The sequence below is a fragment of the Euwallacea fornicatus genome, chromosome 31, assembly GCF_040115645.1.
Source record: "Euwallacea fornicatus isolate EFF26 chromosome 31, ASM4011564v1, whole genome shotgun sequence".
Classification (NCBI taxonomy): Eukaryota; Metazoa; Arthropoda; class Insecta; order Coleoptera; family Curculionidae; genus Euwallacea; species Euwallacea fornicatus.
This window is the reverse complement of record NC_089571.1, coordinates 536,465-564,141: the sequence shown is the minus strand read 5'-3', so window position 1 is coordinate 564,141 and position 27,677 is coordinate 536,465. Positions and strand designations below refer to the sequence as shown.

The window sequence follows — 27,677 nt, the reverse complement described above, 5'->3', positions numbered from 1 at the left end:
AAACGGATAACAGAAAAGACATGAGAATGTAAAGTAGTGGTTTGAGAGATAATTGTATTCAAGTAAACCACATGTTGAGCCGTTACAATTCAAATAAAAGTATTTGCTTTTAAAAAGGCCTTTCACCGATCCCGTTAACTCGTATGTAATAGTTTACAGCTGTAAATTAAACGCATACCATCAAGTTTTACTCATGTGTATTCTCTCAAATGTCTCATAAGTTAGCAAATACAAAACAAAACTACACATATACAGTGTCTACAATAATTGTGGGGGAGGGGGTATTTTATACAAATTAGCGGTAGGTACACAGGATAATTTAGTTTTATTATTATCATTTAAACTCTATCTAAAATATTATCATAATAAAATAAAAAATAGTCCGATGGGACCAAGGACAGTGCCGTCGTCCTATCACCGGAAAACCTGCGCTCCTTAACGTTTCGACTGACGGCTTCCTTACTTTCAATGTAAGTGCGGTGGCACCGCCCCAGGACCCCTCGGAAGTCAGTCGTACGAGACCGCGTTAATATAGGCAAGTCAATTTACCTAATATCTGGCAGAGACAAAGGGGTTCGCTAGAGACTAATTTTTTATTAACAGGCGCTTTCTAGTTACAGAGCGAAATCGGACCTAAAGCGTTTTATATTTGTTCTATATGTACACGTTTGTGGAGAGACAGAAAAAAGTGCCTCCGTATAAAAGAAATGTGTGTGTGATTCTCGTAAATTGACTTTTACTATTTGTCGCAGGCGAAACTGCCGCACCTCTTCGCGCGGTAAACTAAAAAAATCCACTTAACCAAACAAATCAGAACAGTACCGCAAAGTCTTGTACCTCGGTTAAAGAACATTCGTTGCCCCCTTTGAATAAAAAAAAAACCGTATTCTAGTAGTTCTCAACAACATGAACTGAAAAAACATTCTGGGTGGCTCACTAAAACAACAAACTTATACGTAATTACCATTATAAAAAATCAATACAATAATAATAAAACGATTAATAATATATCGGGTGGCGTGATGAAAGGTCCTCGGGGGCCGCACTGCTTTAGAGGTGCACCTCTAAGATTTGCACAATCCGGAACTATTATTTCTTCCGCGAAACTAAATAATAATTATCACTATCTATAACAGAATTCTTAAAGTACGTGCGGGGGACTCGGAGGGTGGCTGCGGGAAGAACGAAGGGTGAGCAGTTTGCGTTTCCTTATAAGCCACGTTTAGTTCTGATTCCAATAAGAGGCGCCATAGCCCCCCTGTTTTGAGCCGCCCTTGGCCTGGTTTGATCCCTGCGCACGCTGACCACTCGAATTACCCGAATCCTGCAAAAGAAAAACTCACCACTTTTACATCCCCCCTCAAATTAGATCGAATGTTGCGGGGTGCCTTTAACAGGACAACATCATCTTGACAGGTTATTGTTAACCTAACGACATCCTATGAAAGGCAGTTGCCCTGTTTTTGGCGATTGAGGAGAGGATACTTGTGTTACTTCTTCAGCTGAATGAATAATGAATAAATCGATAAAGATGAAGCAGCATATAAAACGAAAAATTAGGTGTAAAATAGTTATTTTTGGAAATAACATTGATTTCAGTAAAGGAAAACAAGTCGAAGACCACATTAAAGGCATTACACTAAAATTGATACCAATTTTCTGGCCCGAAGGCTCTTATACCGGGGGTTTAAAAGACGCAGAAATATTTAACGGGGCGATTGCTCAGGTCATTTTATGGAAAAAAGTTCCTATAAACATAAATCTGAAAATATATTGCTGCCAAGATACAGGATGTTATTTTTTTTTAAATAACGGTCTTTCAAAAATAACTCAAAAAACTGTCAAAAATATCTTTTGACATAATTTTTGAACTTTAAAAATCATCAAAACACAAATTGTTGATAGGGAATAAGGGGATAAACTCTTGAATTAAAAAAAAAAATGTTTTTGTATGATAAATGGTCATGCAATAAAATGTTTTAATTTTTTTATCTCGCAAATAAAGCGAGATATGACGAAAGGGTTAAGAGACATAAAAGTTGTATTTTTAGTTGTTTCACCTCAAAAAATATCAGAATTTAGCTAAAATCAGTGCCGTACATTCTTGTCAATAAATTTGGTTAAGGTGTCCGCCCTGACGCAATTGGACATAATAATTTTAATCTAGTTAACGCCAAATCAGCCTCTTTTTACTTCAAACAACGCTATCAAATTAAAAAAAATATTTTAATAATTTTTTGAAAGTCGTTATTAAAAGAAAATTAACACCCTATATCTTGGAAGCTATACATTTCCGGATCTATGCTCGCAGGAATTTTTTTCCATAAAATAACCACTTAAATATTACCGCATCTTTTTTAAACACTCTATATAATAGTGTGCGAATGACATCATTTCCTATTATTTTTGTCAAATACCAAAATTTTTCAGGAATTGGTGAATCGAAAGGGACCCGAACTAACTGGTATTAGTTCTCTTATTTGTTTAATGAGTCAACTTCAGACATATCTATCTAGGGCCGAATCCTTTTAATCCTGCGTTTAAGTTTTCTGCTATTTAATTTTTATGTTTTACGTTGTGTTTATTAATACTGCATTAATTTTACTGGTCGCGCTAGGGCGGGTGTGAAGTAAAGGAAACGTTATCATTCGCTTGTGTGATGCAATTATCGACAGCGCCTTGCGGAAATGTGGGACATTTTGAATAGTCCGCAGGGATTTCTTCCGTAATTTTTGTGATGATATTTAGTAACGTGTCAGGCTGATCCAGATATTTTCTAGCAAACGCAAAATGCGACGCGATAATGAAACATGCAAAATGAAATGTACAAAAGCGGATGCGGTGCGTCGTGATGTGACTTACCGCGCGTCTGCTTTGGTGCCGCACATCCATCTACAAGCAAAACAAAAATCTAAGTAACCAAGATGGCAATGTGTCACGCGTCACACTACCAGCCGAGACCTCACTAAAACTTTTTCAGCCGACAATGTGACACATACACAGTGACCCACATGCAATGTACTTTCTATGCTAAATTATGTATTTCAGTCTAATTGCAACCTTTACCAAGAAGAGTTTCTTCTCACTATCAACAGCGGAAAGAACGACGAAGCTATAGTAGAACCAATAATTGAAGCAAAAACACGTGACCTACGCGTTTTAAATCATTCGATTATGTTTCTTCCTTTTTTTTTACTTCGTTAGGAGACACAATTTCGGATTAAAACCATGTTTCACCTCAATTATCAATATCAGGATTTATTCTTGAGAATTCGAAGTATTTATCATGCAAATACATCCAGGCACACCCATAATCAAAGCGTAGTAAATCCTACATGTATCGCGCTGATTTAAACATGCTCGGGAAGACATTTTAAAGATTTAAATGTGGAAGAATCTCACCTGGTGCATAGGCTGATGCTGATGCATGGCCATCGTAGGAATATAAACTTGTGAGGGGTAGCCGGCGCCGCTGGGAGGCAGTCCCCCGCTCTGACTTAGGGTTCCTGTGAAGGGGGGTGGCGTGCCCGAGTGAAAGCCTTGTTTCTCGTACGACTAGTTAACGAAAGATTTTTTTTTAATCGTTGACATAGTAGTGAAAAAATAATTGCCAAACTATACAGGGTGTTTCCTAAGTACGGTACATAACTTCAGGAGCGTATTCTACAGCTAAAATAAAGGCAACTTTGTTATCTAAACTTTATCCCAAAAATGCTTCGTTGCGGAAATACAGGGTGTGAAAATTTGTTTAAAAAATTACAATTTTTTTAATATTTCCGAAACTACTCGAGACATTTTAATGAAATTTTACAGGGTTTTAGAGTTAGCAACGGTGCGTATTTTACGCCAAAAACAGTGGCTGTTGTGTAACCAGTGGCGTGCGGGCGGGATAACTGCTGGATATTTTAAAGGAAAAATGCGGTACGCCACTGTTCTTTTTTAAATTGTGTTCGATTTGGAAGAAAAAAGGTCTCCTGACTTTTTTTCGTAGGACGCACCGTTTTCAAATAAATAAATAAAAAACATTGTAGCTACATTTTTTTATTGTTTTTTATTATTCTTAAGAGAAGAAATACTTGTACGAAGATATGAATTTTTTTCGTTGTGTTTGATAGTGAATTTGTCGACATTTTACTAGTCACCAACACCGTTTATTTATCTATGCGTGAGACATTAAATTTCAGACAATAAAATTTTCACACCCTGTATTTCCGCAACGAAGCATTTTTGGGATACGGTTTATATAACAAAATTACCTTCATTTTAGCTGTAGAATACGCTCCCGAAGTTATGTACCGTACTTAGGAAACACCCTGTACAATTTTCTTTTACGGGGTTTAACCAAATTATCAGGGAAACTCAATAGAACTATCACAGGAAAGGAATAAAGAAATTTTATGTCACTGTAGTTTATTAGGACTATGTTAAAAATTTAAACTATAATAATATTTACGTCGCCTCGTCGTCACCAATACACTGATAGCAAATCTATTTTTAATAAGGTGCGTATACTAAACATAAATAACTATGCTATGGCGGAACCTTCTCTATTTGATGAGCTATATCAAACTGAAAATGCGGCAACATCGCAGACCACAGAGTCGGACACGATTTTATTTATTATTAAATGTTTTTTTATTAGCTTTAAATGTGCGTTTACAAAAAAATCTACGCATAGGAGATGCAAGAAATGATAACACTATCTGGTACAAAAGAGAAATATCAAAATGCGGGGTGTTCTGCGAAACAATAGTTCTCCTAGGGTATAGGAGATCGTTTTGCTAGATAGAAAATGATGTAGTAAAAGAGCTTTATCAAATTTGGGCTGTATATGCAGCGTCACACAGATCGCATTTTAAATTTAGTAAGACTTATACAGTGTTCCAAAACAGGAATAACTTTTTTTTTTTATTAATTATTTTATAAGACATATTGTATACAAGGTGTCCCAGAAATAAGAGCCATAATTTGACCAAGTAACAGAATTCAGCGAAAGAAACAACTTTTGCCAAATAATTTTTTTAACTCACATTTACTCCCGCTATTTTTACTTTTTAAAACCACTTTGTGGAACAGCCCATAGATTAAAAAAAAATCGAAGTACACATTTTATGGATGTTTAATTATCATGTTTTTTTCTTTGCTTATCGTGATTCAAACGAGATGCACAAAAGGCCTTGTTTCGATTATTGTGACAGCGTTTAAAATTATTGAGAATTTTTTAATGTAAAATGTCACGTTTTACAAACAATAAGTACACTCATGCGGTGTTAGCTTATGGGAAAATCCGTGGAAACTCTACTTGGACTTGTAGGACTTATACATATAGTTTCCCGCATCCTACCCTCAAATAAGCGCACGTTTGTTCGTGTTACTCAAGGACTTCGAAATAGCGGAACTTGTCCGTGTGCATGTCAAAGTCGCGGCAGACACCGGCCAAATGGTTTTGCAAATGTTGAAAATGCAATTTTGGAAAATATTGTGAATAATGCTGCGACTAACAATCGCAGACTGGCAACAGAGTGCAATGGGTCAAAAAGTTCAGTTTGGAGGATTTTAAAACAGTTATACCCATATTATATGCAAAAAGTATGGTGTTTACAACCGCAAGATTTTCGTCATCGACAGCGTTTCTGTAACTGGGTTTCAAAAAAACTAGGGCGGGTTCCAAACTTCCTTAGCTATGTATTAGCCACCGATGAAGCGGTACTCGCTAGGGAAAGAATATTTAATACGGGCAATATTAACATTTGAGAACATGAAAATTCCCTATGCTATAAGGTCTTGAAACTTCCAATAAAGAGTGTATATGAAAAAGGGGCAAAGAGCTATAACTCAGAAATTTATTAACTAAAAACAAAAAAAAAAAAAATGCTTGAGACTACTAAGTAACGTAAAAGATGATATTTTTTAAACTCTATTTCTTCAGTCCACTTCAGTATTTCGAATAAATCTCCACATTTTAAAAATATTTTTTATAGAAAATATTTTTCTGAATTTAATGATGTGTAACAACTTAATTCCCCACCAAATTTTAACTGAAAAAAATTGAAGAACTTGAACAATACGTGTGATCTGTATCTGTATCATCGTGGGACCATCCGCATTATCCTGTGATCATCTGCATTTCATTCCATCTTTTCCTACTGTATTATCCTGCACAAAGTCGTCTAGCACCATGGAGAAGTGGGGTCCATATGCTACCCATCGAGAAAGGACAAGATAACACCGCTTCAATGCCCTAAGAATTTCTCTTAATCATGTTTTTGGAGTGTCTTAAACACTAAGCAATACGTTGAGTTCTACATTTTCATCAGTCTTCCAATTATTCTTTTGGCTTTTTAAAAGATGTAAGGTGTCGTAACTCGTCTTCTAAATGTATAAACTTATTACGATTAACTATTTCTCTGTTAGAAAAACGGGTTGAATGAAGACGTACTGAGTCATCGGAGTTCTTATTGCTTTGGAAATATGATTCAACGATATCCATAAATTCGCTGTTCATTTTTAAATAATTTCAACTGATATTGGCATTTGATAATTGTCGCCAATAACAACACTAATACTTAACAATTTTTATTGCACTACAGAACTACTTTATAATAATCACATTTGTAGCATAACTACTCACAGAAAATTATGAGGAAGAATGTGGTTCCCACGGTTAAGAGCGATTTTATCTTGTCCTTTATCGCTGAATATTATGGACGCTGCTTACTCATAGCGGCAGGCGCCTTTGTAGAAAAGAATACAATAAGATGAGATGGAACAAAATGCAGAAGACTGTAAGATAACGCAGAATTTCCCATGAAGATACATCTAGTTTTACATGACTTATCGTTCAAATTTGTCATTTTTTTCAGTTAAAAACTGTTTTAACACAACTTGTTTTACATCATTAAATTAAAAAAAATATTTGTTATAAAAATTTAAAAAAAGTTCTATTTCAAATTCTGAAGATGATATCTAAAGCACAAGTTGAGTACAAAAAAATAAACTTTGCCGTTACTTAGTAGTGTGAAAAATATAATTTTATTTTGTTTTTAGTTAATCAAAATCCGTCCATAATTAATTGAGTTATAAATTCGCCTTTTTTTAAGGCACCCTGTATATGGGATGGAATAGAAAATGGCCTATTCATCGGACCTTAAGTGTTACCAAATCGATTGATGATATTCCATCGGAAATTCGTCGAAACATATGGTATCTTCATGATGATGCTTCTTGCCATAACCTTCGAATCATGCGAGAATGGTTAAATAAGCATTTTCCTAGGCGGTATATTTATTGAAATGGTCCTGGTGCATGGCTCGCTCGATCCCCAGATTTAAATCATTGCAAAAATTATTTATGGGACCAGATGAGAGAGGTAGTATATTCCATTTCAGTTAATATAGTTGAGGTACTACGAGGACGTGTTGAAAATGCCGCTAGAATGATGCGAAATGATAATAATGGCAGACATTTTGAACACTTAATGTAATCTTTTATGTAGGTAAGATAAAACATTTGGATTATTTTAATAGTAATTAACGTAACTCTTAATATTCAGTACACTCCTCTTACTTAGCTGTACGCGTCTATTGATTATTCGAAAAAAACTCTGCCGGCCAGGAAGCCGAAAAGAGTTCAGTAGTACTTATACGAAGGATCCGAAATAGAATAACAATGTTAGATGTGATAGATGGGCAGCGGAACTGTGATAAATCGTTTAATGAATTGAACTGGAAAATTATACCTTTTACACAAAAAATGTATTTAAAAAAAACTGTTGGTCTATGGCACTTGGTTCTGAGACACCCTGTATAATTCTACAGAGTGCTTACTAAATGATGGTATTGATTTCGAGGAGTGATTTCTTGTCACGTTTTATGAAAAAGTCCTAATAAACGTATGTCCTATCTTGCGTCGTTTCCATGATAAAGGGTACCAAAGTTTTTTTTTGGTTTTTCATAAATATTTTCGGACGTAAGAGCAATATTTCAATGAAATTCAGTATTCAGATGTTTTCGGAGACGCGAAATTCAAATATGATGTCGGTTTTACCGCAATATTTAGAGGACACCATCTGCATTAATGTTATTGTGTTAAATTCGCCCTAACGTTTTTAGGGCTCTGTATATGGACTTTTATGAGATTGCGACTTGTTTTCCTGTCAATTCTAAACGAAAATGGTACACTTGGTCGAAAATTATCAGAGCAATAATTTTCGGGATATCGACGATTAAAAATTTCTTTACAAATTATTTTGTCAAAACATTAATTTATTAATAATCATTTAAAAATAGCCTCTTATATACTGCGGTAAAACCGATATCATATTTGAATTCCGCCTCTCGGAAAAACCCTGAATGCTGAATTTCATCGAGACATTGCTCTTATGTCCACAAATACATATGAAAAACCGAAAAAAAAGACATCTTGTATCACGAAAACGAAGCAAGATATGATATGCTTTTATCGAGATTTTTTTAAAATAAAATGTGACAAGGGATCACCCCTTGAAATCATTAATACCATCATTCAGCAGACACTCTGTATAATTGTAATTAGAGGTTCTAAGTATTATTGTATGTATATTAGTACGCATTATAAAGGGTGTCTTAATTGCCATAGTTCACTATAGCTATCTTCTAAACTATCAGAGTTAACAAGTCAGTTAAATAAAGCAAAAACTAAGGATTTTAGTGGCGTTTGAAAGTGTCAACATTTTAAGAGAAATAATCCAAAAAGTGTAACATAATTAGGACTTACGTTAACTTTGCCGAGAGCCGCGTGCGACTTGCCGTACATGGCGCTGATGTCATTTGTCGCCGACGCTCCGCCCGTCGAATTTTGTCCTTTTTGGGCGGCCTGGTGCGCTACCGCCGCAGCTGTACCCACTGCATAGCCGCTCTTGGCGTAGTCCTGTGCAGCGGCTGCCGACTGACCCAACGCCTCGTATGCCCCGTACCCGGCCGAGCCGTAAGTTGCCGGTTTTGGACCGTACTGACTGTTGGCGCTGGAGCCGTGCGCATTCGTCACCGCAGGCAATTGCTACAAATCAACCAAGAAACTAATAATAACTGAAACAATCACAAAATTAAAAGAGAAGACGAAAGTCGACAGGTTTTTAATTAAGGATTTAAACAAATTAAATAAAAAATATATCAGAAAGCATTAAACGCAGACTCATAAATTTGTATATACTATAAGACGTGATTGCGTCCTATAAATTAATCATATAGGCACTGTTTGATGTATTCACGTTATTTTAGATATAAACGGCTATATAAACTATGAAGTAACAACTGATGGTGGAACGGTTTAGTCACTTCATTTAATTTCTCCAGCTAAGTTTATTTCAAGTTTAGTATCTTTAGCAAAAACGCGCCTATTCCGCTCCCTCATTTTTGCGCGAGTACAATTTAAATTTTTCAGGTGAAATAAAGAATATAAATTTGAATTTTTCTTTAATTTCTAACACTACCTAAATTGACTAGAAATTTATTATGCTCTATTAAGAACATGCATCTGTTCCGCCTTTATTTTTTGGGAGGTTAAATTTTAGATTACCACAATATACAAATATAAATAATACAAATTAAATGCAAATATTTTAAGAGTATTTTTGAGGTTAAAATACGATTTTTTCTCTATAAATCTGTGTCTTAAAATACACCCCTTCATAGATGGAGCTATCGAAAGTTAGGCGAAAAATATTGATTATGTAAAATTATGACCCTAGTTACGGATCAAATTTCATAAAAACTTGTAATTCTTTGTTTCTTTAGACGGTCTATTTTTTTTTGCTTCAAAAATGATGTAAATCTAATTTTAGAAGAAAATAAACAAAAATATCAGGAGTCTAAACCCAATTTTTGTTTTATTTGTCATTTTGATAATTCTATCTTTTCGTTTAACAACGATTTTCTTGTAAATGGTTAATTACATAAAAAAAACGCAAGATATCAAAATTAAATTTTTTTTATGGCCTAAACGATGATAATTAAATTTAGGGTTTTTTGGTGGAAACACAAAATGTAGGGTGTGCAAAGCGTACAGCTCCCTTCAACCCTTCTGAGGTTAAGTTCACATAATTTTTGAAACAAAAAACGAATAGAGAGTTTAAGAAAACAAGGGCTTGCACATTGTCATAAAATTTGATGGGTAACTGTAACCACAATTTGACAAAATATATTTTTTCCGTCCAACTTTTAATGATTCTAGCTTCAACGGATACATTTTACGAAACAGATTTATAGGAAGAAACAGTCTTATTTTGATCTCAAAAACATTTTCTTAAAATACTTGCACTCAATTTTGAATCATCCTGTATAAATAATCAGTATTTTATTTAGATTTGTTTACATTTTCTGAATTAAAATTTTCCAGACACCTAGTTTCGTTCGAACTATCTGACATGAAGTTTTTTTCTGAATACTTTTTCGACCACGTTTTGGCTAATTTAAAAACATTTATGAATGCACATTTTTCTTTAAACCATAATTATTTCCCTTTCGACAAAACCAATTTTAGTTTGAACTTACCGTGTACATCGTCCCGAACTGAGCGTAATTCGGAGGCGGCGCCGGTATCGTGTTGAAAGCGGTGAAAAAGTAGGGCTGCGGCGTACCCGCTGCTGCCGCCAAAATGGGCCCCTGCTGTTGTTGCTGCTGCTGGGAGGCGGCGGGCACCGGCGACGTGGTGCCGTCGCCCGCCCGTCCTGCTGCCGCTTGAAAGCGGGCGTCGGCCGTGGCCGCCCCGTAACCGCCCAACGCGGCTGCCGTAGGATCCCGCACCGTCGTCGGCGTCTGGTAACCCATGTCGTAGTAAGGTGTGGTCTAGGCAGGGCATATAGGAATACACATGACCGCGTTTTCACTCGATAACTTTTGCTTGCTTAAATGGTGGTTATGTAACGACAACGACATAGGTGACGTTGCCCGTTAGTATTCCAAGCTATTAGACATAAAAGCGCTCCTGCGCACTGAACAAATTCAAAGGCGACATGCGTGTAGGTTAGTTCTCACCCGTCACTCGAATCTGAATTTGCTGAATCTTCAAAGTGGAGGTATTATCACAAGGAGAAATTGTTTACAGTGAAACTTAAAACAAATTTTGTTGGTGCATAATTGGTTCCCTAGCCAAGCGTCTCTTTTAGCCGAAAAATATATTAAGACAATTTGAAAGGTTAAACTACAACTAAAACATCATTAAATTGAATCAGAGTTTGCTCTTCTGCCTATCCATGTTCAAATATTGCTATCAAGAATCTGTTCACTACTTTTAGGTTCTACTTCTATGTTTTTATGGATATTAGCCTGTAATCAAAATTGACCGCCGATTAAAAATTTTGCTCTTATCACACTTAAAGTTAATGTAGGAAACTCTTGGAATTTTGTCAACAAAACTCCAATAGATACAATAAAATAACAAACCATTAGTTGATTTTCACATTCGTGGAAATTATCTTTTTCAAAAAGTTAACATCATATTGACCATTAAAGTAAGCCGCGTTTCGTTGATTACTTTAATAGAGACTAACACAAACTCTCAAATCACTTCTTGGTTTATCCCAGAAAAGTACCAGCTCAATTACTGAAGTTCTGGTAGGATTATCGCGATTATAGGGAAAGTAACAAAACAACGGCGCGAATCTACCATTTTCAACACAATAGGAGCTTCTTCAATTAAACTTCAATAAAACCGGAACTTTCATAACTTAACCGTCAATTATAAACTGATTGATGGGTCTTAAATTAATGACTTAATTGTAGAAATTTTACTCGATTTTTCAGATATCAAAATATCGATACACAATGATTTCAACACAATTCACATAAAATTTGACAATTAATCAATTCTCTCCACTTTAAAAGATTCAACAGTTTCAATCGATTCTAGCGAATTTCGGCGATAGTACCCAGGAATGAACATGAAAGACGCTATATTACATTGTGCACTAAACGGGGATACACAGAAGGACTGTCGGGTCAGGTTAGTTACTGATGCTAAGCGAGTGAAGAGGGGTTATATGCATCGCTACAAAGGCTCCTTTTCGGTTGCCGACTTTTACAACTTAAAAATTCTTTAAAAACAACCGAGAAGGCGAAAGAAACGTTGGTTGTTTCTTTGTGCAATTTTGAAGACGTTGAAGTAAATATGTTTTTTTTTTAATGTAAAATGAAACAACTAACGATCCCTTAAAAAGTATAGACATAAATTCCCACATGAGCCACTGTCAATATTAGATTCACCCAGACGAAATTACAGGAAACTGGTTCAAATTTATCTCGTGAAAGAGCCATAAAAATATGTAATAATTATAACTAAAGTCAATTTGAGATGAATCATTTTCAGTCTACGATGATGAGCGAAGAGACTCAAAACCGGCCTTAAGGATGCTCCAGTCATTCAAGCACAAAATGTGAAGACATTTTTTTATCTACATTTTAAAAAATGTAGATATTAAAGTCAAAAAGTAGATTTTAAAAACCAAATTATTAATATCTGCTGAACTTTGATATTACGCTAATTTACATAGAACTTTTTTTTTGCGAGGAGGTGGAAATCTTCCCAAAAACACCCGGCCTGTTGTTTGGTGACCGGGTAGTGTGGGATTCGAGTTGCCACCGCAATCCGTCTACCCACTAAAACCACCTCCCCTCTTCCGCCCCTCGGGACCGCCTTTCGACGTAACTTCGGGGGAATTTCCATAGAACTAGTTTGATGTTAGCTGCACCATTGATAATTTGGTTCTAATCTTGAAAATTTTGATTATTTTCTAATTTATTTACGATATTTATAGTGTTGACAAAACGTTTAGATCACTGTATATTAATTCACAAAAGTAGCACTTTCCAAGAACGTAATATTGACAGAGACATGAAAACCGGCCCCAGGAATATTTACATTATAAATCAAGACTCACCATGTGTGGCAATCTTTGCTGTAATAGCTGCATCTCCTCGTAAGAGTAAACTGGCTGCTGGAAATAGGGCATTTGGCCCATGATATAAGGCGTGCTCATTACTGGAGGCACACCTGGCGGGATGTTGGACATCACGCCGGTTGAGTTCTTAGCTAAAACGTTTCATGATGGTAAGCATTTTATCATATTTTTATACGGCAGTTAGAAGCGCTAAAAGCGATCAGATTGCCAAGATCATCTAAACGACTAATGCATTGAAAACTGTTCGTGATAAACTTCGAAAGACTCGTAGTAAATCGGAACAAAATTCTTAGCAATAGATGCTCAGTCTCGTCATCGTATCATCATGTGGAATTTGGTAAATGACATGTCAATTATCGAAATTTGAAGCTTTCAGGTCAGTTAACAAATAACTTTCAAAGACAAATTTTCAATCATTTCAGCACCTCTTGACTTACCCAACGCGGTCGTAGTTTTACTACTGCTAATTGTCGGCTGACTCAACGATAGCGTGGCCCCACTGGACGCCGGTACGCCACTGTTCGCTGTACTGGTAGCCGCAACTCCCGTAGTGTTTTCGTAAGAGTTTTCTTTGCCTAATTTGTGTCCTGCGCTACCCGTCGTCGAGTTGTAGCTGTTATACTGGTTGCTTGTCGACGTGTAATTGGGATTGTTGCTCAGGCCGCTACTGGCGCCATATGCAGACGCATTTTGAGCGGAGGCCGCGTAGCTCTGCTGCGCGCCCGTGGGGTAGGAAGTGGCACTTTGGTAAGCTTGAGCTGCGATCCCTGTCGACGAGTAGGAGTTGCCGTACGAGTTAGCAACCGTGGACGGGTTTTGGACCCCCGACGCATAGGAATTGGTCTTAAAATTGTATGAAATAAATACTACATCTAATAACAAAGCAAGAATAACATCACAGACAAACATTGAGATAGGCTATTCGAATTCCAATCTCATGTTTCGGAAATAAATGCTGATGGGCAAAGAAATACCCATCTTTTTTGTTCTTCTGGGACAACGTAACGGATCCCAACCAAGCCATCATATAGAATGATCACATAGCATAACAAGGGATGCCAAAATTGACGTATTTATGTAAATATCACTCTCTATATTTGTAAGTTCAATACAAAAACTAACTTCATGTACATGCGTGTGAATTGAAATAGCCGTGCACAATTTTTCTCTTATCAAACACAAAAAAATCCTCTGTTTTATCAAAAAAATTTGCTTTTACATATTAATTATGATAAATTTACTCAGCTAAAATAACTTACATTTGAACATATGGAATAATTAGTTTAAAATAGAAAAAAAAACAGAAATTAACTATAATATATACATGCTTTTTACACTAATAGCGTGTTGAGTAACTTTTTCGCTGTGAAATTTGCCAGTATTGATTGGGTCTAGAATCTACAAGTTTTTGACATGTCCGATACCGACGATCTTCCATGCTAGTTCTATTTCGTGACATAACTCTACGTTATTGCTAGGATTTTCTTGGCAACTGTTTTTTCAATAGCATTAAAGTTTGGAAATTGTGGTAACCAGACGAAAACATCCAATTTCTCTTCTACGAACAAGAACGTTACAATCCGCGGCGTATTTCAGATCGTCATCCTGTTGTAAAGTCCATTTTAACGATATATCTCATTTGGCTAAAGATAACATTACATTTTTGAGGAAGTATAAATAAATGTTGGCAGTCATGGTCTTTTTTTAACCAAAAAAATGGACCCGGACGCTATCTTCGCCGTGTTTTATGGTTTTGGTGGTGCGCTTTGGATTGAAGAATTGTAGCGGAGAATATTTCACATGGCTTCGTGGTATTACCGGAGTACATAGCATAACTTTCGTTTCATCAGTCCATAATACATTGCGCCATTTTGCTCTGGGCTAGCATACACGGTTTTTTGCAAATGCTAATATTTTACAAACCTATCGTCTATTCAGCAAAGGAGTCTTTCTAGGCCTAGTTAATTTCAAAGAGGCCTATTAACTATTTTCTTATAAACAATGTAAAAACTAAAAATTATTTTTTTTATTTTGCTAAACGTTAAAAAAGATTGTCCTGTGACCAGCCTCAGTAATTGTTTTATATAGGACTCATTTTACAGTTTTTTTCTATATTTTTAATGCCATTTGCGAATTTTTTAGCATTGTCTATAATTTATGCCGAAGAGTGCAAAGTATTTTGGAATAATTAGTAAGTACTTCCTTCTTTTAATATTTTCAAAATTATTTTTCGCTTCTCTAGAATAGAATATTTATTTCGATCCATTTTAGTTTTCTAAACCGATAAAAATAGAAATTTACAGCTGAAAAATAATTAAAAGAATCTTACAGTTTAGAGATTTTACAAATTCGTTGACAGTTCTTTGTTCCATACCTTGCAAACCGAATGGCACTGCTATTTTAAGTAAGAGCCTATATATGATCATATTTATGAATAACTAAAATATCAAATGAAATGCATGAAATCGAACTTAGAGTTCAGACATTTGTTGTTCTAATCATTTCAGTATTCTTTTGTATTGTAACAGAATGTACGTTTTTTTAAATGCTGACAAAGAATAACAAGTTGAATTTGTGAATTTAAAACACTGCACATTTCAAATCATACGACTATAGGTGTATAGTTAATAAATACGCGGAATTTTTGGCTCTCCCTCCACATTTAAATTTAGCTATTTTTAGTTATTCACCTGATTATTGACGTAACTGGCCGCCGAAGGATTGACGTAGGAACTGGCTGTAGTCGGTGTGGACCCATAAGCGGACGAGCTGTAACTGTTCCCCTTCGGTTGGTACGAGTTGTAGGCGGTTGTCTGCGAGTTGTACGAGTGGCTTTCCGTCGACTGTTTGCTTAAATCGACGCCGGAGGCAGTAGTCACTTGCGGCACAGACGCGCTCGCGCCAGTGCTCTGTTGCGACGTGTTCCTACCAGAGCTCGCGTTGCTGTAGTTCAAATGCTCCGAGGAGGCTTGTGGAATGCTGTCTGAGTTTGTTAGCTACACAAACAATCATTTACGTTTTACGAAAAGATTATGAAAAAAACGCACTTACGCCCTGTGTCAAGGCAGAGCTAATACTGCTTTGCGCCCCATTTTTGCTCGCTGGGACGGAAGCACTATAATCTGTCCCAGAGCGCTGCCCTGAGGAGTCTAGCTCAATCCCGCTGGTAGGGGTCGACCGCGAATTGTCCAAACCCGTTGTACTAAAAAGTGTAGGATTAGAGCCCCAGAAAAATTTTATAGAATAGAATAAAAATCTGTAATTGGAATACACATATAGGAAATAAATAGATAATTGCTTTTATAATATATCTAAATTGATAGCAGTCCTATTCCAACCACAGTTGTATGTGTGAAAACATTACTAAATATGAGCAAGCAATGCTCCAAACAAGTACCTTCTGTTCTCAGTTCCGTACTTGGCGTCGTTGCCGGAATTAGAATCAAAGGAACCGTCAATGAGATCCATCGCTCCAAACTGTACGTCAAGATAGGTAATACTGCTGTTTAGATCACCCGGCATTTCAACCGCGCTGGCAGGAATCTGCAAATAAATTATGTTTCATGTATTTAAGTTGATTAAAATTTGTACGTTTTTTTACTATTGGGTTAGCGAAGAAGTTTTTAGATTTTTTTTAAAGAGTTTGGTTCAATAAGAGAATAATTATAACAACAAATTAATCGAGAATGTCTTTTTGTTGTCATTGTTCACGATTTGTTTCCATCCCTCGACCAATTTATGCCGTTTTACCAATCATTGCCCGATCTGGTATCGAGGAAGTTATTGAATTAATTTTTACAGTTCTCTTTGTTGTCGAAGATAATGCCCTTTATTTGGTTCGACAAGGAGCGGGGAAGATGATAATCGGTTGACGCACGATCTGAAGAATACGGTAGATGATGAAAAATCTCACATTCAAGCCCCTGGAGAGCAAATTTTAGAACTTGTGCAGCGTGGGGCCTGGCATTGTTGTGAAACAATATGATTTGACGTCGTCAATTGGGATTTTTCAACTAAATTGCTTTGTTCACTCTTTGTAAGTAATGAAAAGTTTCTTATTAACCGTATTTTTGTTCATGAGACCTTCTTTGCTCCACCAAATGCAAACATGGTGTTTTTTGAATAAAGGATCTTGTTTGGTTTACGGCTTCAACGTATATCTTGCGACCACCCACTCTCTTCTTTGCTTCATATTCACGCATATTCACTATTTCTCATCTCCAATATGATATAGAAAGTGTTGATTGCCTTCATTTGTTGTTCAGTGTCGGGTAAGATATTGAGCAAATTTGAAAGATTTTCTTTGTTGCTCTCAGTAAATTCGTGAGATATACAGGCTTCTAGTTTTTCAGCAAATTCCATCGAGTGAAAATGACATAATTGCAGTTCATTTTTTTGGCCAATTGACAACTTGTTTGACGAGCGCCCCTCTTGAAAAAAGCCTTGAGCTGCTACTTGTCGAATTCTGAAGGTTTTCCATTGCGAGCCATGCTGTCGAGTCCAAAGTTGCCATTCTTAAATTTTGCAAACCATTTCTGTATAGTAGACATCTTTATGACACGTTGTCTGTATATGTCGTAAATGTTCGTTGCGGCTGCAGTAGCTTTTTGCCCTAGATAAAAAAGGAAGAAAAGCAGGTGTCTAAAATGCTCCTTTTTGCCTCCTGAATATTCAAATTTCTAAGCTTAGAAATTAATGAAAGATTAAATTATTCAAAACAACAATTGTGACAATTTTCTAGAATATAAAGAACTCTTTTAAGTGAACATACACACTTTGTTAAATAGTAAAGAAATCGTTTTAAAATATACAAAAATCTAAAATTCTACGAATTTATGCGTTAACCCAATACAAACTTGTGTAACCCTAACTTAATATTAAGCTCGTTATGATAAGTTTTTGTGGAACTTTCAAAATAATATACAGGATTTATTGAATTCTAAATAAAACATGACTATAAAAAAACAAAACTGTTATAAACCATCTGTGGAGAGTCAAAGTCGGTTATAACCAAAGTGAGGGGACCGAGTAAAAAGGGTCAGTATCTGCGGTCGTCGATACGTCGAGTTGGATTTTTTTATGTTAAAAAAAAATCAAACAAAAAACACAAATTATTAAAAAAATAATAACTATAACAGATAAATAATAATATGTAAGTAATTTAATGTCATTTTTAACTTCTTTACATTTACATATGTATGGTAAAAACCCATTATTTATTTAAGTATTCTGTAATTTTTGTTTGCTTTTTGCAACGTAAATTAAAAAACATCAATTCAACTTTTTTTTACGGGGCTGAGTCCATTCAGAAGCCTTTTGGTGCTGGAATAACTGTATAAAATTGTCAGAGTTTTTACAGCTTGTAGCGCTTCTACAATCAATGGTCGCTTAAAATCTTCATTATCTTCAAAGTCTTCATCATTTTCATCTTGAATTTCTTGAATAGTGAGCACTTCGTTTGCAATTTACTCAGGCAACATTTACAAAATAGTTCATAATTCGTCTGACAATATAAAGTTTTCTTTTATCATAGCAAGAGGCACATCATCTTCTTCAAAATCATTATTTACCCTTCTTGCCATTTCAGCTAAAGGAAGATCGTTCCCCTCTTCAAAGTCGTCAGCTACTGATGCTAGTTGCAAACCTGCATATCTAAAACAATTCGTGATTGTTTGAGGTCATACCCTGTTCCAGGCTTTAGAAATAATTGATAATAAATCCGAAAGATTAATTACAAGCTCTTTGTTTTGCTAATTATTTTCAATAATATTCAAAAGTTCAAGCTTTTAAAAATTAATTTTTATTGATCTTATCATATCCTAGTCAACTGGCTGCAGAACTGAGGTACTATTTGATGGGAGATATTGAATGTTGATATTCTCTAAATTGGACAGTTTTGAGCGGGCTGGACAAATGTCTATCAAAAGAATTTTTTTTTTTCCTTTAATTCAGTGTCGTAGTATTGTAAAAAATTTATAAACAGGCCTGACGTCATCTAGACTTTTTTTTATTGGACGTGCAGGACACAGGTAACGACTTACTATTTTTGAAAGAGTAAGGATTTTTTGATTTTTCAATAACAATAAAAACAATAACTCTTTCCAAAAGTATTTTTCCACCGGTGCATTTCTCTTCATTAGATTTTTGTGTTTTGTTTGGATTCATTTTGTCGAATTTCTGGTTATACATCTTTGAGCCAGTTTTTTGTCATTGCAATTATACATTAGGCAACTGGTACATCAGCGGCTTCACCAATTATTTTTCCATACACAATGTTAAGTCCTAAAATAACGCAAATAAACTGAATATATACAATGAACACAGCCCTTAATTTATATAGTGTTCATTTATAAATCAGGAATTTGTTTCGTAATTTCTATTTTCTCTACATTCTTCTAAAAAAATTAATTTCTTTGAGTCGTTTACAGACACCAAGCGTAAATGAACAAATCCGTTTGTCACAGTTCTGGTTGCTTAGTGTCTGTAAATGTCTTAAAGCAATTTATTTTTTGTGTATTTATAGTAATTACAATATATTCAATATATAAATATATTTATTCTACTGTCAGCATTCAATTAGAAATTCCGTAAAAAAGGCCGAAACTTATAAAGAAAGTGGCGTTTAGTTTTACAAAGAAATAACAGAAAACCCACAACAATACATACATATATGTGCCAAATATAATAAATATGTAAATTAAAAAGAAATTTTGTGAAATTTGTCTATAAAGCTGCTAAAGGCACTGTTAAAAAAACTGTCACTTTTTAAATATCCTTTTAAAGAATACCGGCCATATCGATTTCGTATTATAATTACTACACTATATCTCGTAGCGTCTTTACACCCAGTTATCAAACCATCAAAAATGTATTTTTTGTTGACGTTAAAAGCGACTTTTTTACAACGGAATAAATGGAATTGCAACCAAATATTCGAATATCTGTGGCTATGTTATTTATAATAACCGACGTTGTTATTGGCGACTTTTACTGTATTTGGAAAATTTAATTCAATCTAATATTTTTCTTCCAGTTTTTTTTTTATTTACAACTTTTGCGTTCAGTTTACCTTCGACGGTGGCGGCACCCGAGCCCGTTGCGTCTTCGTCCTCTGCGGCTGCTGTTGCACTTCTTGTCCCGATACGTAAGCCGTCGCCCCGCTCTGGAAATTCCCACCGTAGTTATTCGCTGCGGGGGCGTTTCCGTAACTCTGCTGTGCATTCCCGTAACTCTGCGAAACTGCGTTGTTGTACGATTGCGCCGATTGATTGCCGTACGCGCCTTGCGTTGCTGCATTGCCGTACGTGCCCTGTTGTGCCGTCGATGAATTGTAGGGCTGCGCTGCATTGCTGTACGACTGCTGAGAGGCGTTGCTGTAGCCTTGCGAGGAGGCGGGGTAGGCTGGAGACGAACTGTTGTAGACCTGCTCAAATAATACTATACGTATACTGTATAAAAAACAATTTTTAGGGAGCAGTTAATAGATGGCGTAGTTAAAGGTTTTAAATTTGAAAGTTAAGCGGCAAAATTAAAATCAAAGGTTACTAATTATTGCAACATTCTTCATATAAAAGAAATTTTAAACTTAAAAATCCCCACATAAAACACAGTGGACATCTAAACATTAAAGATCAAAATATGAGAATACTAACAGATTTATTTAGAACATAATTTCTGTAGAAACCCAGAAACTAACCAACAGAGAACCTCACAAAAGTTTTAAATCTTCAGGAAATGCTTATGAAATTTAGTTATCTTCGAAGTTACCTTGAAGCAATGCAATTTTTAAAAATTTGCTGAATTATTAAAATCGATCTAAAAAACAACGGAATTTCGAAGGTAACATACCTGTTGCACATTAGTTTTAGTATCATAGGTGTTAGGTTGCGTCTGATACGCAGTGTTGCCATACTGCTTGCCAAGGGCATCGCTGTTCTGTTGCGACAGTTGCGAAAAGTACTGAGTCTGCGCTGCCGTTAATGTCCCGACCATCGGCGGAACCGGGCTCTGCTGTTGTGGCACCGTTTGATTGTAGCTCTGGTTCAGCGATTGGCTATCAAATCAAATTAAAATTTACTCTGAAAAACATCCCAGAGAATAAAACTAACCTGTAAGAGTTGTCTTGATGCTGCGATGAACCGCTGAGACTCTGGTCCAGTCCTTGACTGCTAGAATTCAACGCATTTTCCGGCAATGGCTGGACACTGGGAGTGAAAACTTTGGTCTCCACGAGGCTCCCAGTATACTCCTCGGTCGACCACTCGTCCGTGTGAAAGTCGTCCCAGTCGTCTCCGGCCGGAGTGTGGTTGGTGACCGTTGTGGTTGCAGTGTTGTTGTCCCAAGTGTTCGAATTGGAATTGTCCCAGGTATCAATGGGTTGTTTATTGTAGTCTCTACCCGCCCCACCGCGAGAACCCCTGGGTGGATACCTAAAGTCAAAGATAATTTAAGAGCACATACTATAGTTACAGAAGGCGAATATGGTGTTGGAAAAGTCCAACCGCAAAATTGTTGACTGAATTATATGTACATCAAAAGAGTCAATTGTCACTGGAATTTACGCCTCATGTGTTACTCAATATGTCATTACTGAAATATGATGGGAAAATGTCCAAACAAAACTATATTGTCATGCGCTTATCCGGTCCTGTCAATCCTCTTACTGGTATTTATTTATTAAAGGGACAATACTAAATGTTCAACAATTCTATCGAAATATCACTTACCGCCCTCCGATTCTGCCTCCTCCGCGGCCTCGGCCACCGCCTCTGGTGGTACCACGGCCGTTGCCCCTTCGGTCACCTCCTCGACCGGCGCCATCTTCACGCCAGCGTCGTGGCGGACCTCCCGGCCCACCCGATCTATTGTTCCGACGCCCGCCACCACGTTCCTGACAGATTAATGGTACAATTAGCAACAAACCAAAACCATTTTATGATGTGAAATTTATTCACCGAATTTGTCGCTTTTATGTTTACATTTGGTTGATTAGGTGTTGCATTAATAATGCCTTCACCTGTACATTGTCTGCATTATGGTTTCATTTACAGCTAACATACATATGAATGTTTTGACAATTTTACCACATGTTAATATCTATAAAAATATTAACAAGGCATAGTACTGCTCAGTTTCGTGGTTAGAGCGAAAATTATCTTCTAGGTATAGGTGCAAGTACATTGATCTAGTAACACCTAATGTTTTATTATTTAGTAAGTAAAACAAGTATAACAACGCTGCAATTTTACAGGTGGAAATTTTGTCTTTTGTACATACAATGTGAAAAGAATATGCTCCCTTTCAAAACATTATTTAATTGCGAACTGAGGTCATTTTTTTGAGAATTTCAAACAGTTTCATAACTGGAATCTCTGCCAAATAAGGCTAAATACTGTTTAGTTTGATAGTTCAGGGACCGACTCTATAGGAATATGTGAGAGTGAGAAAGAAAATCTTGTCCATACTAAATGGGTGAATTAAAATTTTTGACCAATCAACATCGACAAAAATTTCATTTTCACTCCGACACATTCCTATAAAACTCGGCAACTCAAAAATTTATTTGGGTATACTATCAGAAATGTTATAGACTGTTTGTGATTTTCTTTTCGTAAGAAAAACCTATTGGTAGACTATTGAAATATACAGAGTACTTCATAAAGATGCAGCAAGTTTAAGTTTAGATATAATGGTTCTAGCTGGCATGTTTTCAATGGATTTATTTGAGAATTGGTAAAATAGTAATAGATCGATGAACGATTCACGGATCCGATTTTTGTGAAAATAAAATTTTATGGTATTATTTCATGGTTAACTTTATCAAGTGAAATAAAATTATTTAATAAATTTTGTTGTTAGTTCTGTTTACAACATTGGCAGATTTTCCTTTCAAGGGGCCATGTGAAATTCAAGATATTAATATCAATTCAATATTTGAAATAAAGATCTACAATTTTTTTACTTGATATTTTGAAACCACTTGCTATCAATGAAAGATCAATGTATCATTTGTGAATGTTTTTCCTCCCAACATGCCTCCAATGCATTTTTTCATTTGGAGAATAAAAGAACTATCAAACACTATGTGTGCAAAATACCATCAAAAACATGATGATATTAACATAATACTGATTAAAAAGAGAATGATACATTGATCTTTATGCAATGAAAAACGCTTTTGTGATAAGAAATAAATATGCCAGGCCTGTACTTAAGCTCACGATTTTATAGATATTAATAGCAGGCAAATAAGACACCCAATACGGGGCGATTTTGGCATTACACATTTTTTGGCAGTTGATTGCTTTTTCACTAACACAATTATTTTATGTGAAAGATTTTGTGAGTTAGAATTAAACAAATTTATTGAATATTAATAATGGAAAAACATAAAAAATAAAAAAAATATATTCACTTTTATAAAAAATTATTAAGGAGACCATTTATGATAAGAATATTATGTAGTGTTATACTTAAAAAAAAAAAGCTTAACATTGTAACAAAAGTTAGCTGCAAAACAATGAAATTAAATGTTCTCTTAGAAATTGAATCTGAAAATGTGCAGTTAACATAGTGTTACTCATGAATTGGAATCTTAGATATTCACCAAGTGGAAAATTGACACAATTATTGATTTTTCAATTATTGTGTGATATTTAAAGTATGGGCGACGTAAAAATGTGAGTAAAATACTCAAATTTGACAAAAGAAAAACATTGTTCTTTATATCACTCTACAGGTTTTGTGTGAAGGATGATACCTTTTACACACTATAGTAATTATTGGAACTTTATTTTTGTTACAAAGGATGATTGTCTTTCTTGATTACCATTTACATGTTAGATATCACTATTCTCAAGACCCTTTGTACATACCTTCCAATCCTTCACATCTCCACCACCACTGTTGTTCCCCGGAGGAGGCGGCGGCACACTGTCATCCCAGTCACTAGAGCCTCCTGTGCCCTCTTCCGGCTTTTTATCTTTGCCCGCGGAGGCCTGGCGTTTCTTTTTCTTTTTATCTTTCGTTTCCCACTCGCCCTGAAAAGAAAACCAACTTAAGAGAACGTTTTTACGTGTTCAAATTATAGAGGATCTCATAGTGAAGTCAGATTGCCAAAAATCATCTACGAAACATGCTTATTGATGTCGCATCCATGGGTGAACTGCAAAAAACTTGCGGTAAACCGAGACGCGACATTATAAGCTGTGTCTCAGTCTCGTCATCGGTTCATCATTCAGATTATTATAATACGGGTTTAATATAAAATGAAATTATATATATAGATTAAAAATAAATGTGCCTCAAAATAACACTCATTTTAATAGTTAAACGCAATGTTAAATGAGGCTGAGAAGATATATAACTATTCTAAGAACTGGAACATTGGACGTGTTTATAATTTAATTCTTTTGTTCTAAAATTTCCAATGCACTAGCTCCTAGTAACATATACAGACATGTGCAAAATAATAGCAGTATACAGTTACTTTTTAAGAAATTCCTTCAGTTTTGAACAAATTTCAATAATTTATTGTTTTTTCTAAGAAACATAAAACTCCCCTAATTATGTAACAAAAAGCAAAACTGGTTGTCAAAAAAACCCTTGGTGAAATAATAAAATTTTAAAAAATGAATTTTTCTAAAAAATAAAAGTTTACAAAAAATGTAGTATTTATAAAAAGTTGGAAACAATGAAAAGAAAAGTATTGAAATTGGAAAAAAAAGAAGCATTTAAGTAAACTAATGGTAATACTTTGTATTGTGTCTCTTTTGGGCAATAACAGTCAAACATCTCAACATTGAGTCAACTAAGCGTCAAAACCTTTTAATTGAAATTGCATTCTAAGTATCCTGAACAATTTTCCACAGATCTTCATTATTGGTTAGTTTTGCTGCAAAAACTCTTTTTTAACACTCCTTAACAAATCTTCAATAGGGTTGAAGCCTGGAGATTGAACAGGTCACTTCAAAATCTTAACTCTATTATCGGCAAAGCATAGCTTGCCTCTTCTGTTTGTACGTTTAGGATCATTATCCTGCATAAAGATCCATCTGATGGATATATTCTTATTGGCATAAGGAAATATTACATTTTCCAGAATATCAACATACACAACTCAATCCATGGTCCCTTCAATATGATGTATTGAACCTATGCCATAATATAAAAAACAACTCTATATCATTATGGAAGACGCACCATGTTTTAGTTTTCAGGATATGTTTTGGGTTATATTCAGATTGTGGGGGCTTCTAGCATAATCTTTCTGTTCATCAGAACCCAAAAGAACAATTTTTGATTCACCTGACCCAAGACTATTTTTCCATCTAAACAGGGTCCAAGAGGTATGCTTACTAGTACATTTTAGGCAGTTGGACATCGGTTTGTCATTTTTGTTTAGAAACTTTCCTTGGGCTTTTCTCTTGTAAATTTGCTTCAGCCAATCGCCTCCCTACTGTAGAAGTACTCATGTTAATTTCAATTTGGGTTTTTATTTGTTAGATGTTAAGAAAGGAGACATATTTTTGACACCCTCTGTGTTTATTTATCATATATGGAACTGGTTCTTCTTTTTGTACCACGCGTTTTCAATTTTCTATGAATTGTACAACATTACTAATCATTTTGGCAGAACTTTTTAAAAGATTTTGAATAAATTTACAACTTTTCTCTCCACTTCTAATTGTTAAAATCCTGTTTTGCATATCTATTATACAATAAGTTTCTATGCCCATAGTATTTTAACTAAAAATTATCTATGTACAATCCAACCTTACCATTAAGTTATATTTACCTTAAATGAAAACTTTAAAACATTTAATTAACTATTGAATGAAATTATATAGTACTTTAATGTTTAGCACTGTCAACACTGCTATTTTTTTGCACAAGTCTATACCTATAACATTTATATAAATAGGGGAATTCCAAAAAGGTTTCATTATAAGATGTATGTAAATTGTACCCACTCAAGATTTGCTATAATATTGTGAAAACCCTTAAAATTTATTATTCCCAAAAAACATTACTCAAGTTAATAATCAATGCTTTGTAAAACTGCTGTTAGCATAGCTATTATTTTGTACACCACTATACATGCTATCATGATTGACTCCATATGAAGAATAGTATCCAACTATTTAGTGCCAAATTTATGATAGTTTGCCATAAGACAAAAAATAAGATTGCCTCTAAATGAATTCACAAATTTAACAATTGTAACTCAGAAACAATAAATTAGTTCTTGATATGGTTTCATAAGTTTGACAAAAGTCCCTTAATAATGTTTGATTTCCAAAAACTAGAGCAAAATTTAAAATTTAAAGTTTCAATGTTTAAAAAATCAGAGCAAACAAACTAAGATAAAAAATAAATAAGTTTTTTAATTAAGACGAATTTCTTATAAAATTTTCCAAAACTATCTGTACCTCTTACAATTTTCAAGATTTTAATATATGCATCAATTAAGGTCACACAATTTTTGCAAAAAATGTGGAATTTTAATTGTGTAAATTCTACTTCTACTACAGTAGTTTAGAGATATTATTGTTCCTATTTCCCAGATTGATATTTTATTCATATAAAAAAATGTTAGTAAATCCAAAGTAACAAAATAAAAAAATTTTAGCTAATAAAAAAAACTTACAGTTTGCATTTCCTCATAAAGTAAATTTATAGCCATATTCATGTCATTGTTGCTCTCATGAAGGGCCAAACACACTTCATCTTCAGAGCGACATGTCAAATCCATAAGCTGTTTCACTTTGTCTTTAATACCCAATTCTTCTGTTTTCATGGCGTTCTCTTTGTTGTGTACCTTCTCTCCACCACTTTTACCTAATATATAAAAACAAATTTATTAAATTTTACAGAAGCACTATGATAATCTGCTGCTGTATTAATATAAAAATAAATATCAATTAGTAAGAATTATAAGAATGTGTGGAATAAAAATTTCTAAAGAAGCAAAACTGAGAGTTGCAATGGCCTTACCTCCATCTGTTTTGTGAGATTTATCAGCTTTCACCCCCTTACCACCCTTAGAAGTGGTTCGACCAGCCGAACTCATCTTTTTTTGTACAGTATGTACAGTGATTCTATTTACAACTATCTGCAATTAAAAGAAATTATTTAGCCTGTGGTTATCTAGCTGGAGGCAATTAATTTCAAAGCAACAGGAAAAATTTGATATTAATAAATTGGGAAGACTGACTGATGTGTGATCAAAACGCCTGAGCCTTGGTAGGCCTGAAAACGAACGAGAAGGGTGATTAATTACAAGGCTTTGGCCCCGATTTCCCGAAACGTTTGCGGACAATAACAAAGATAATAACTGTATTTTCCACGTGGAATGTTAGTCATCCCCTCTGATAAGGAAAAAAACCTTTGTTCTGGAGCATTTTCATATTAACTAAGGAGAAACTATAAAAAGAATCGAATTTCACCGTGGGAATAATACCGTTTCACCATGTGGGACGACCGCGGACGCCATTTCAAGGCTTGTTACGGCCTTGTGTGAACTGGATGACACAAATCGACTGAATCTCGGGAAATACGGAACCGTGGATCACGGAATTTGAGTGGGGTGACTTTGGGGCCACCTCAGCTAGGGTCTAAATCAGTTTTACCTTCTACAACACACCTAAAACACGGTCTTTCTCGTAAATAAATGCCCTCCGAATGACCATACCTGAATATTACTTTCCCCGCAACGCACTTTTGTGGGGTCACGTGACCCAAT

The 27,677-nt window shown here is 35.1% G+C and overlaps 1 protein-coding gene across 5 annotated transcripts; it reads right to left on the bottom strand.

Annotated features, from left to right (window-relative positions):
• Positions 1-180: 180 nt before the first annotated feature.
• Positions 181-27,677, bottom strand: lig (lingerer). 5 transcript variants are annotated; one of them, XM_066298659.1, is made up of 18 exons: positions 27,627-27,677; positions 26,930-27,047; positions 26,583-26,773; positions 23,809-23,973; positions 21,661-21,824; positions 21,043-21,363; positions 20,783-20,987; positions 20,004-20,357; positions 16,332-16,477; positions 15,986-16,136; positions 15,625-15,930; positions 13,372-13,777; positions 12,914-13,065; positions 10,530-10,823; positions 8,755-9,036; positions 3,403-3,555; positions 2,863-2,892; positions 181-1,324 (listed from the first exon to the last, which is right to left on the bottom strand). In XM_066298659.1, exons 2-18 carry the CDS (start codon positions 27,003-27,005, stop codon positions 1,223-1,225), a joined length of 3,498 nt encoding a protein of 1,165 aa, XP_066154756.1. In that variant the 5' UTR covers positions 27,006-27,047; positions 27,627-27,677; the 3' UTR covers positions 181-1,222. The 5 variants fall into 5 exon arrangements, with proteins under 5 accessions (XP_066154756.1, XP_066154754.1, XP_066154758.1 ...); XM_066298657.1 differs by having other exon boundaries at positions 27,565-27,668; XM_066298661.1 differs by having other exon boundaries at positions 10,530-10,793; positions 27,565-27,668.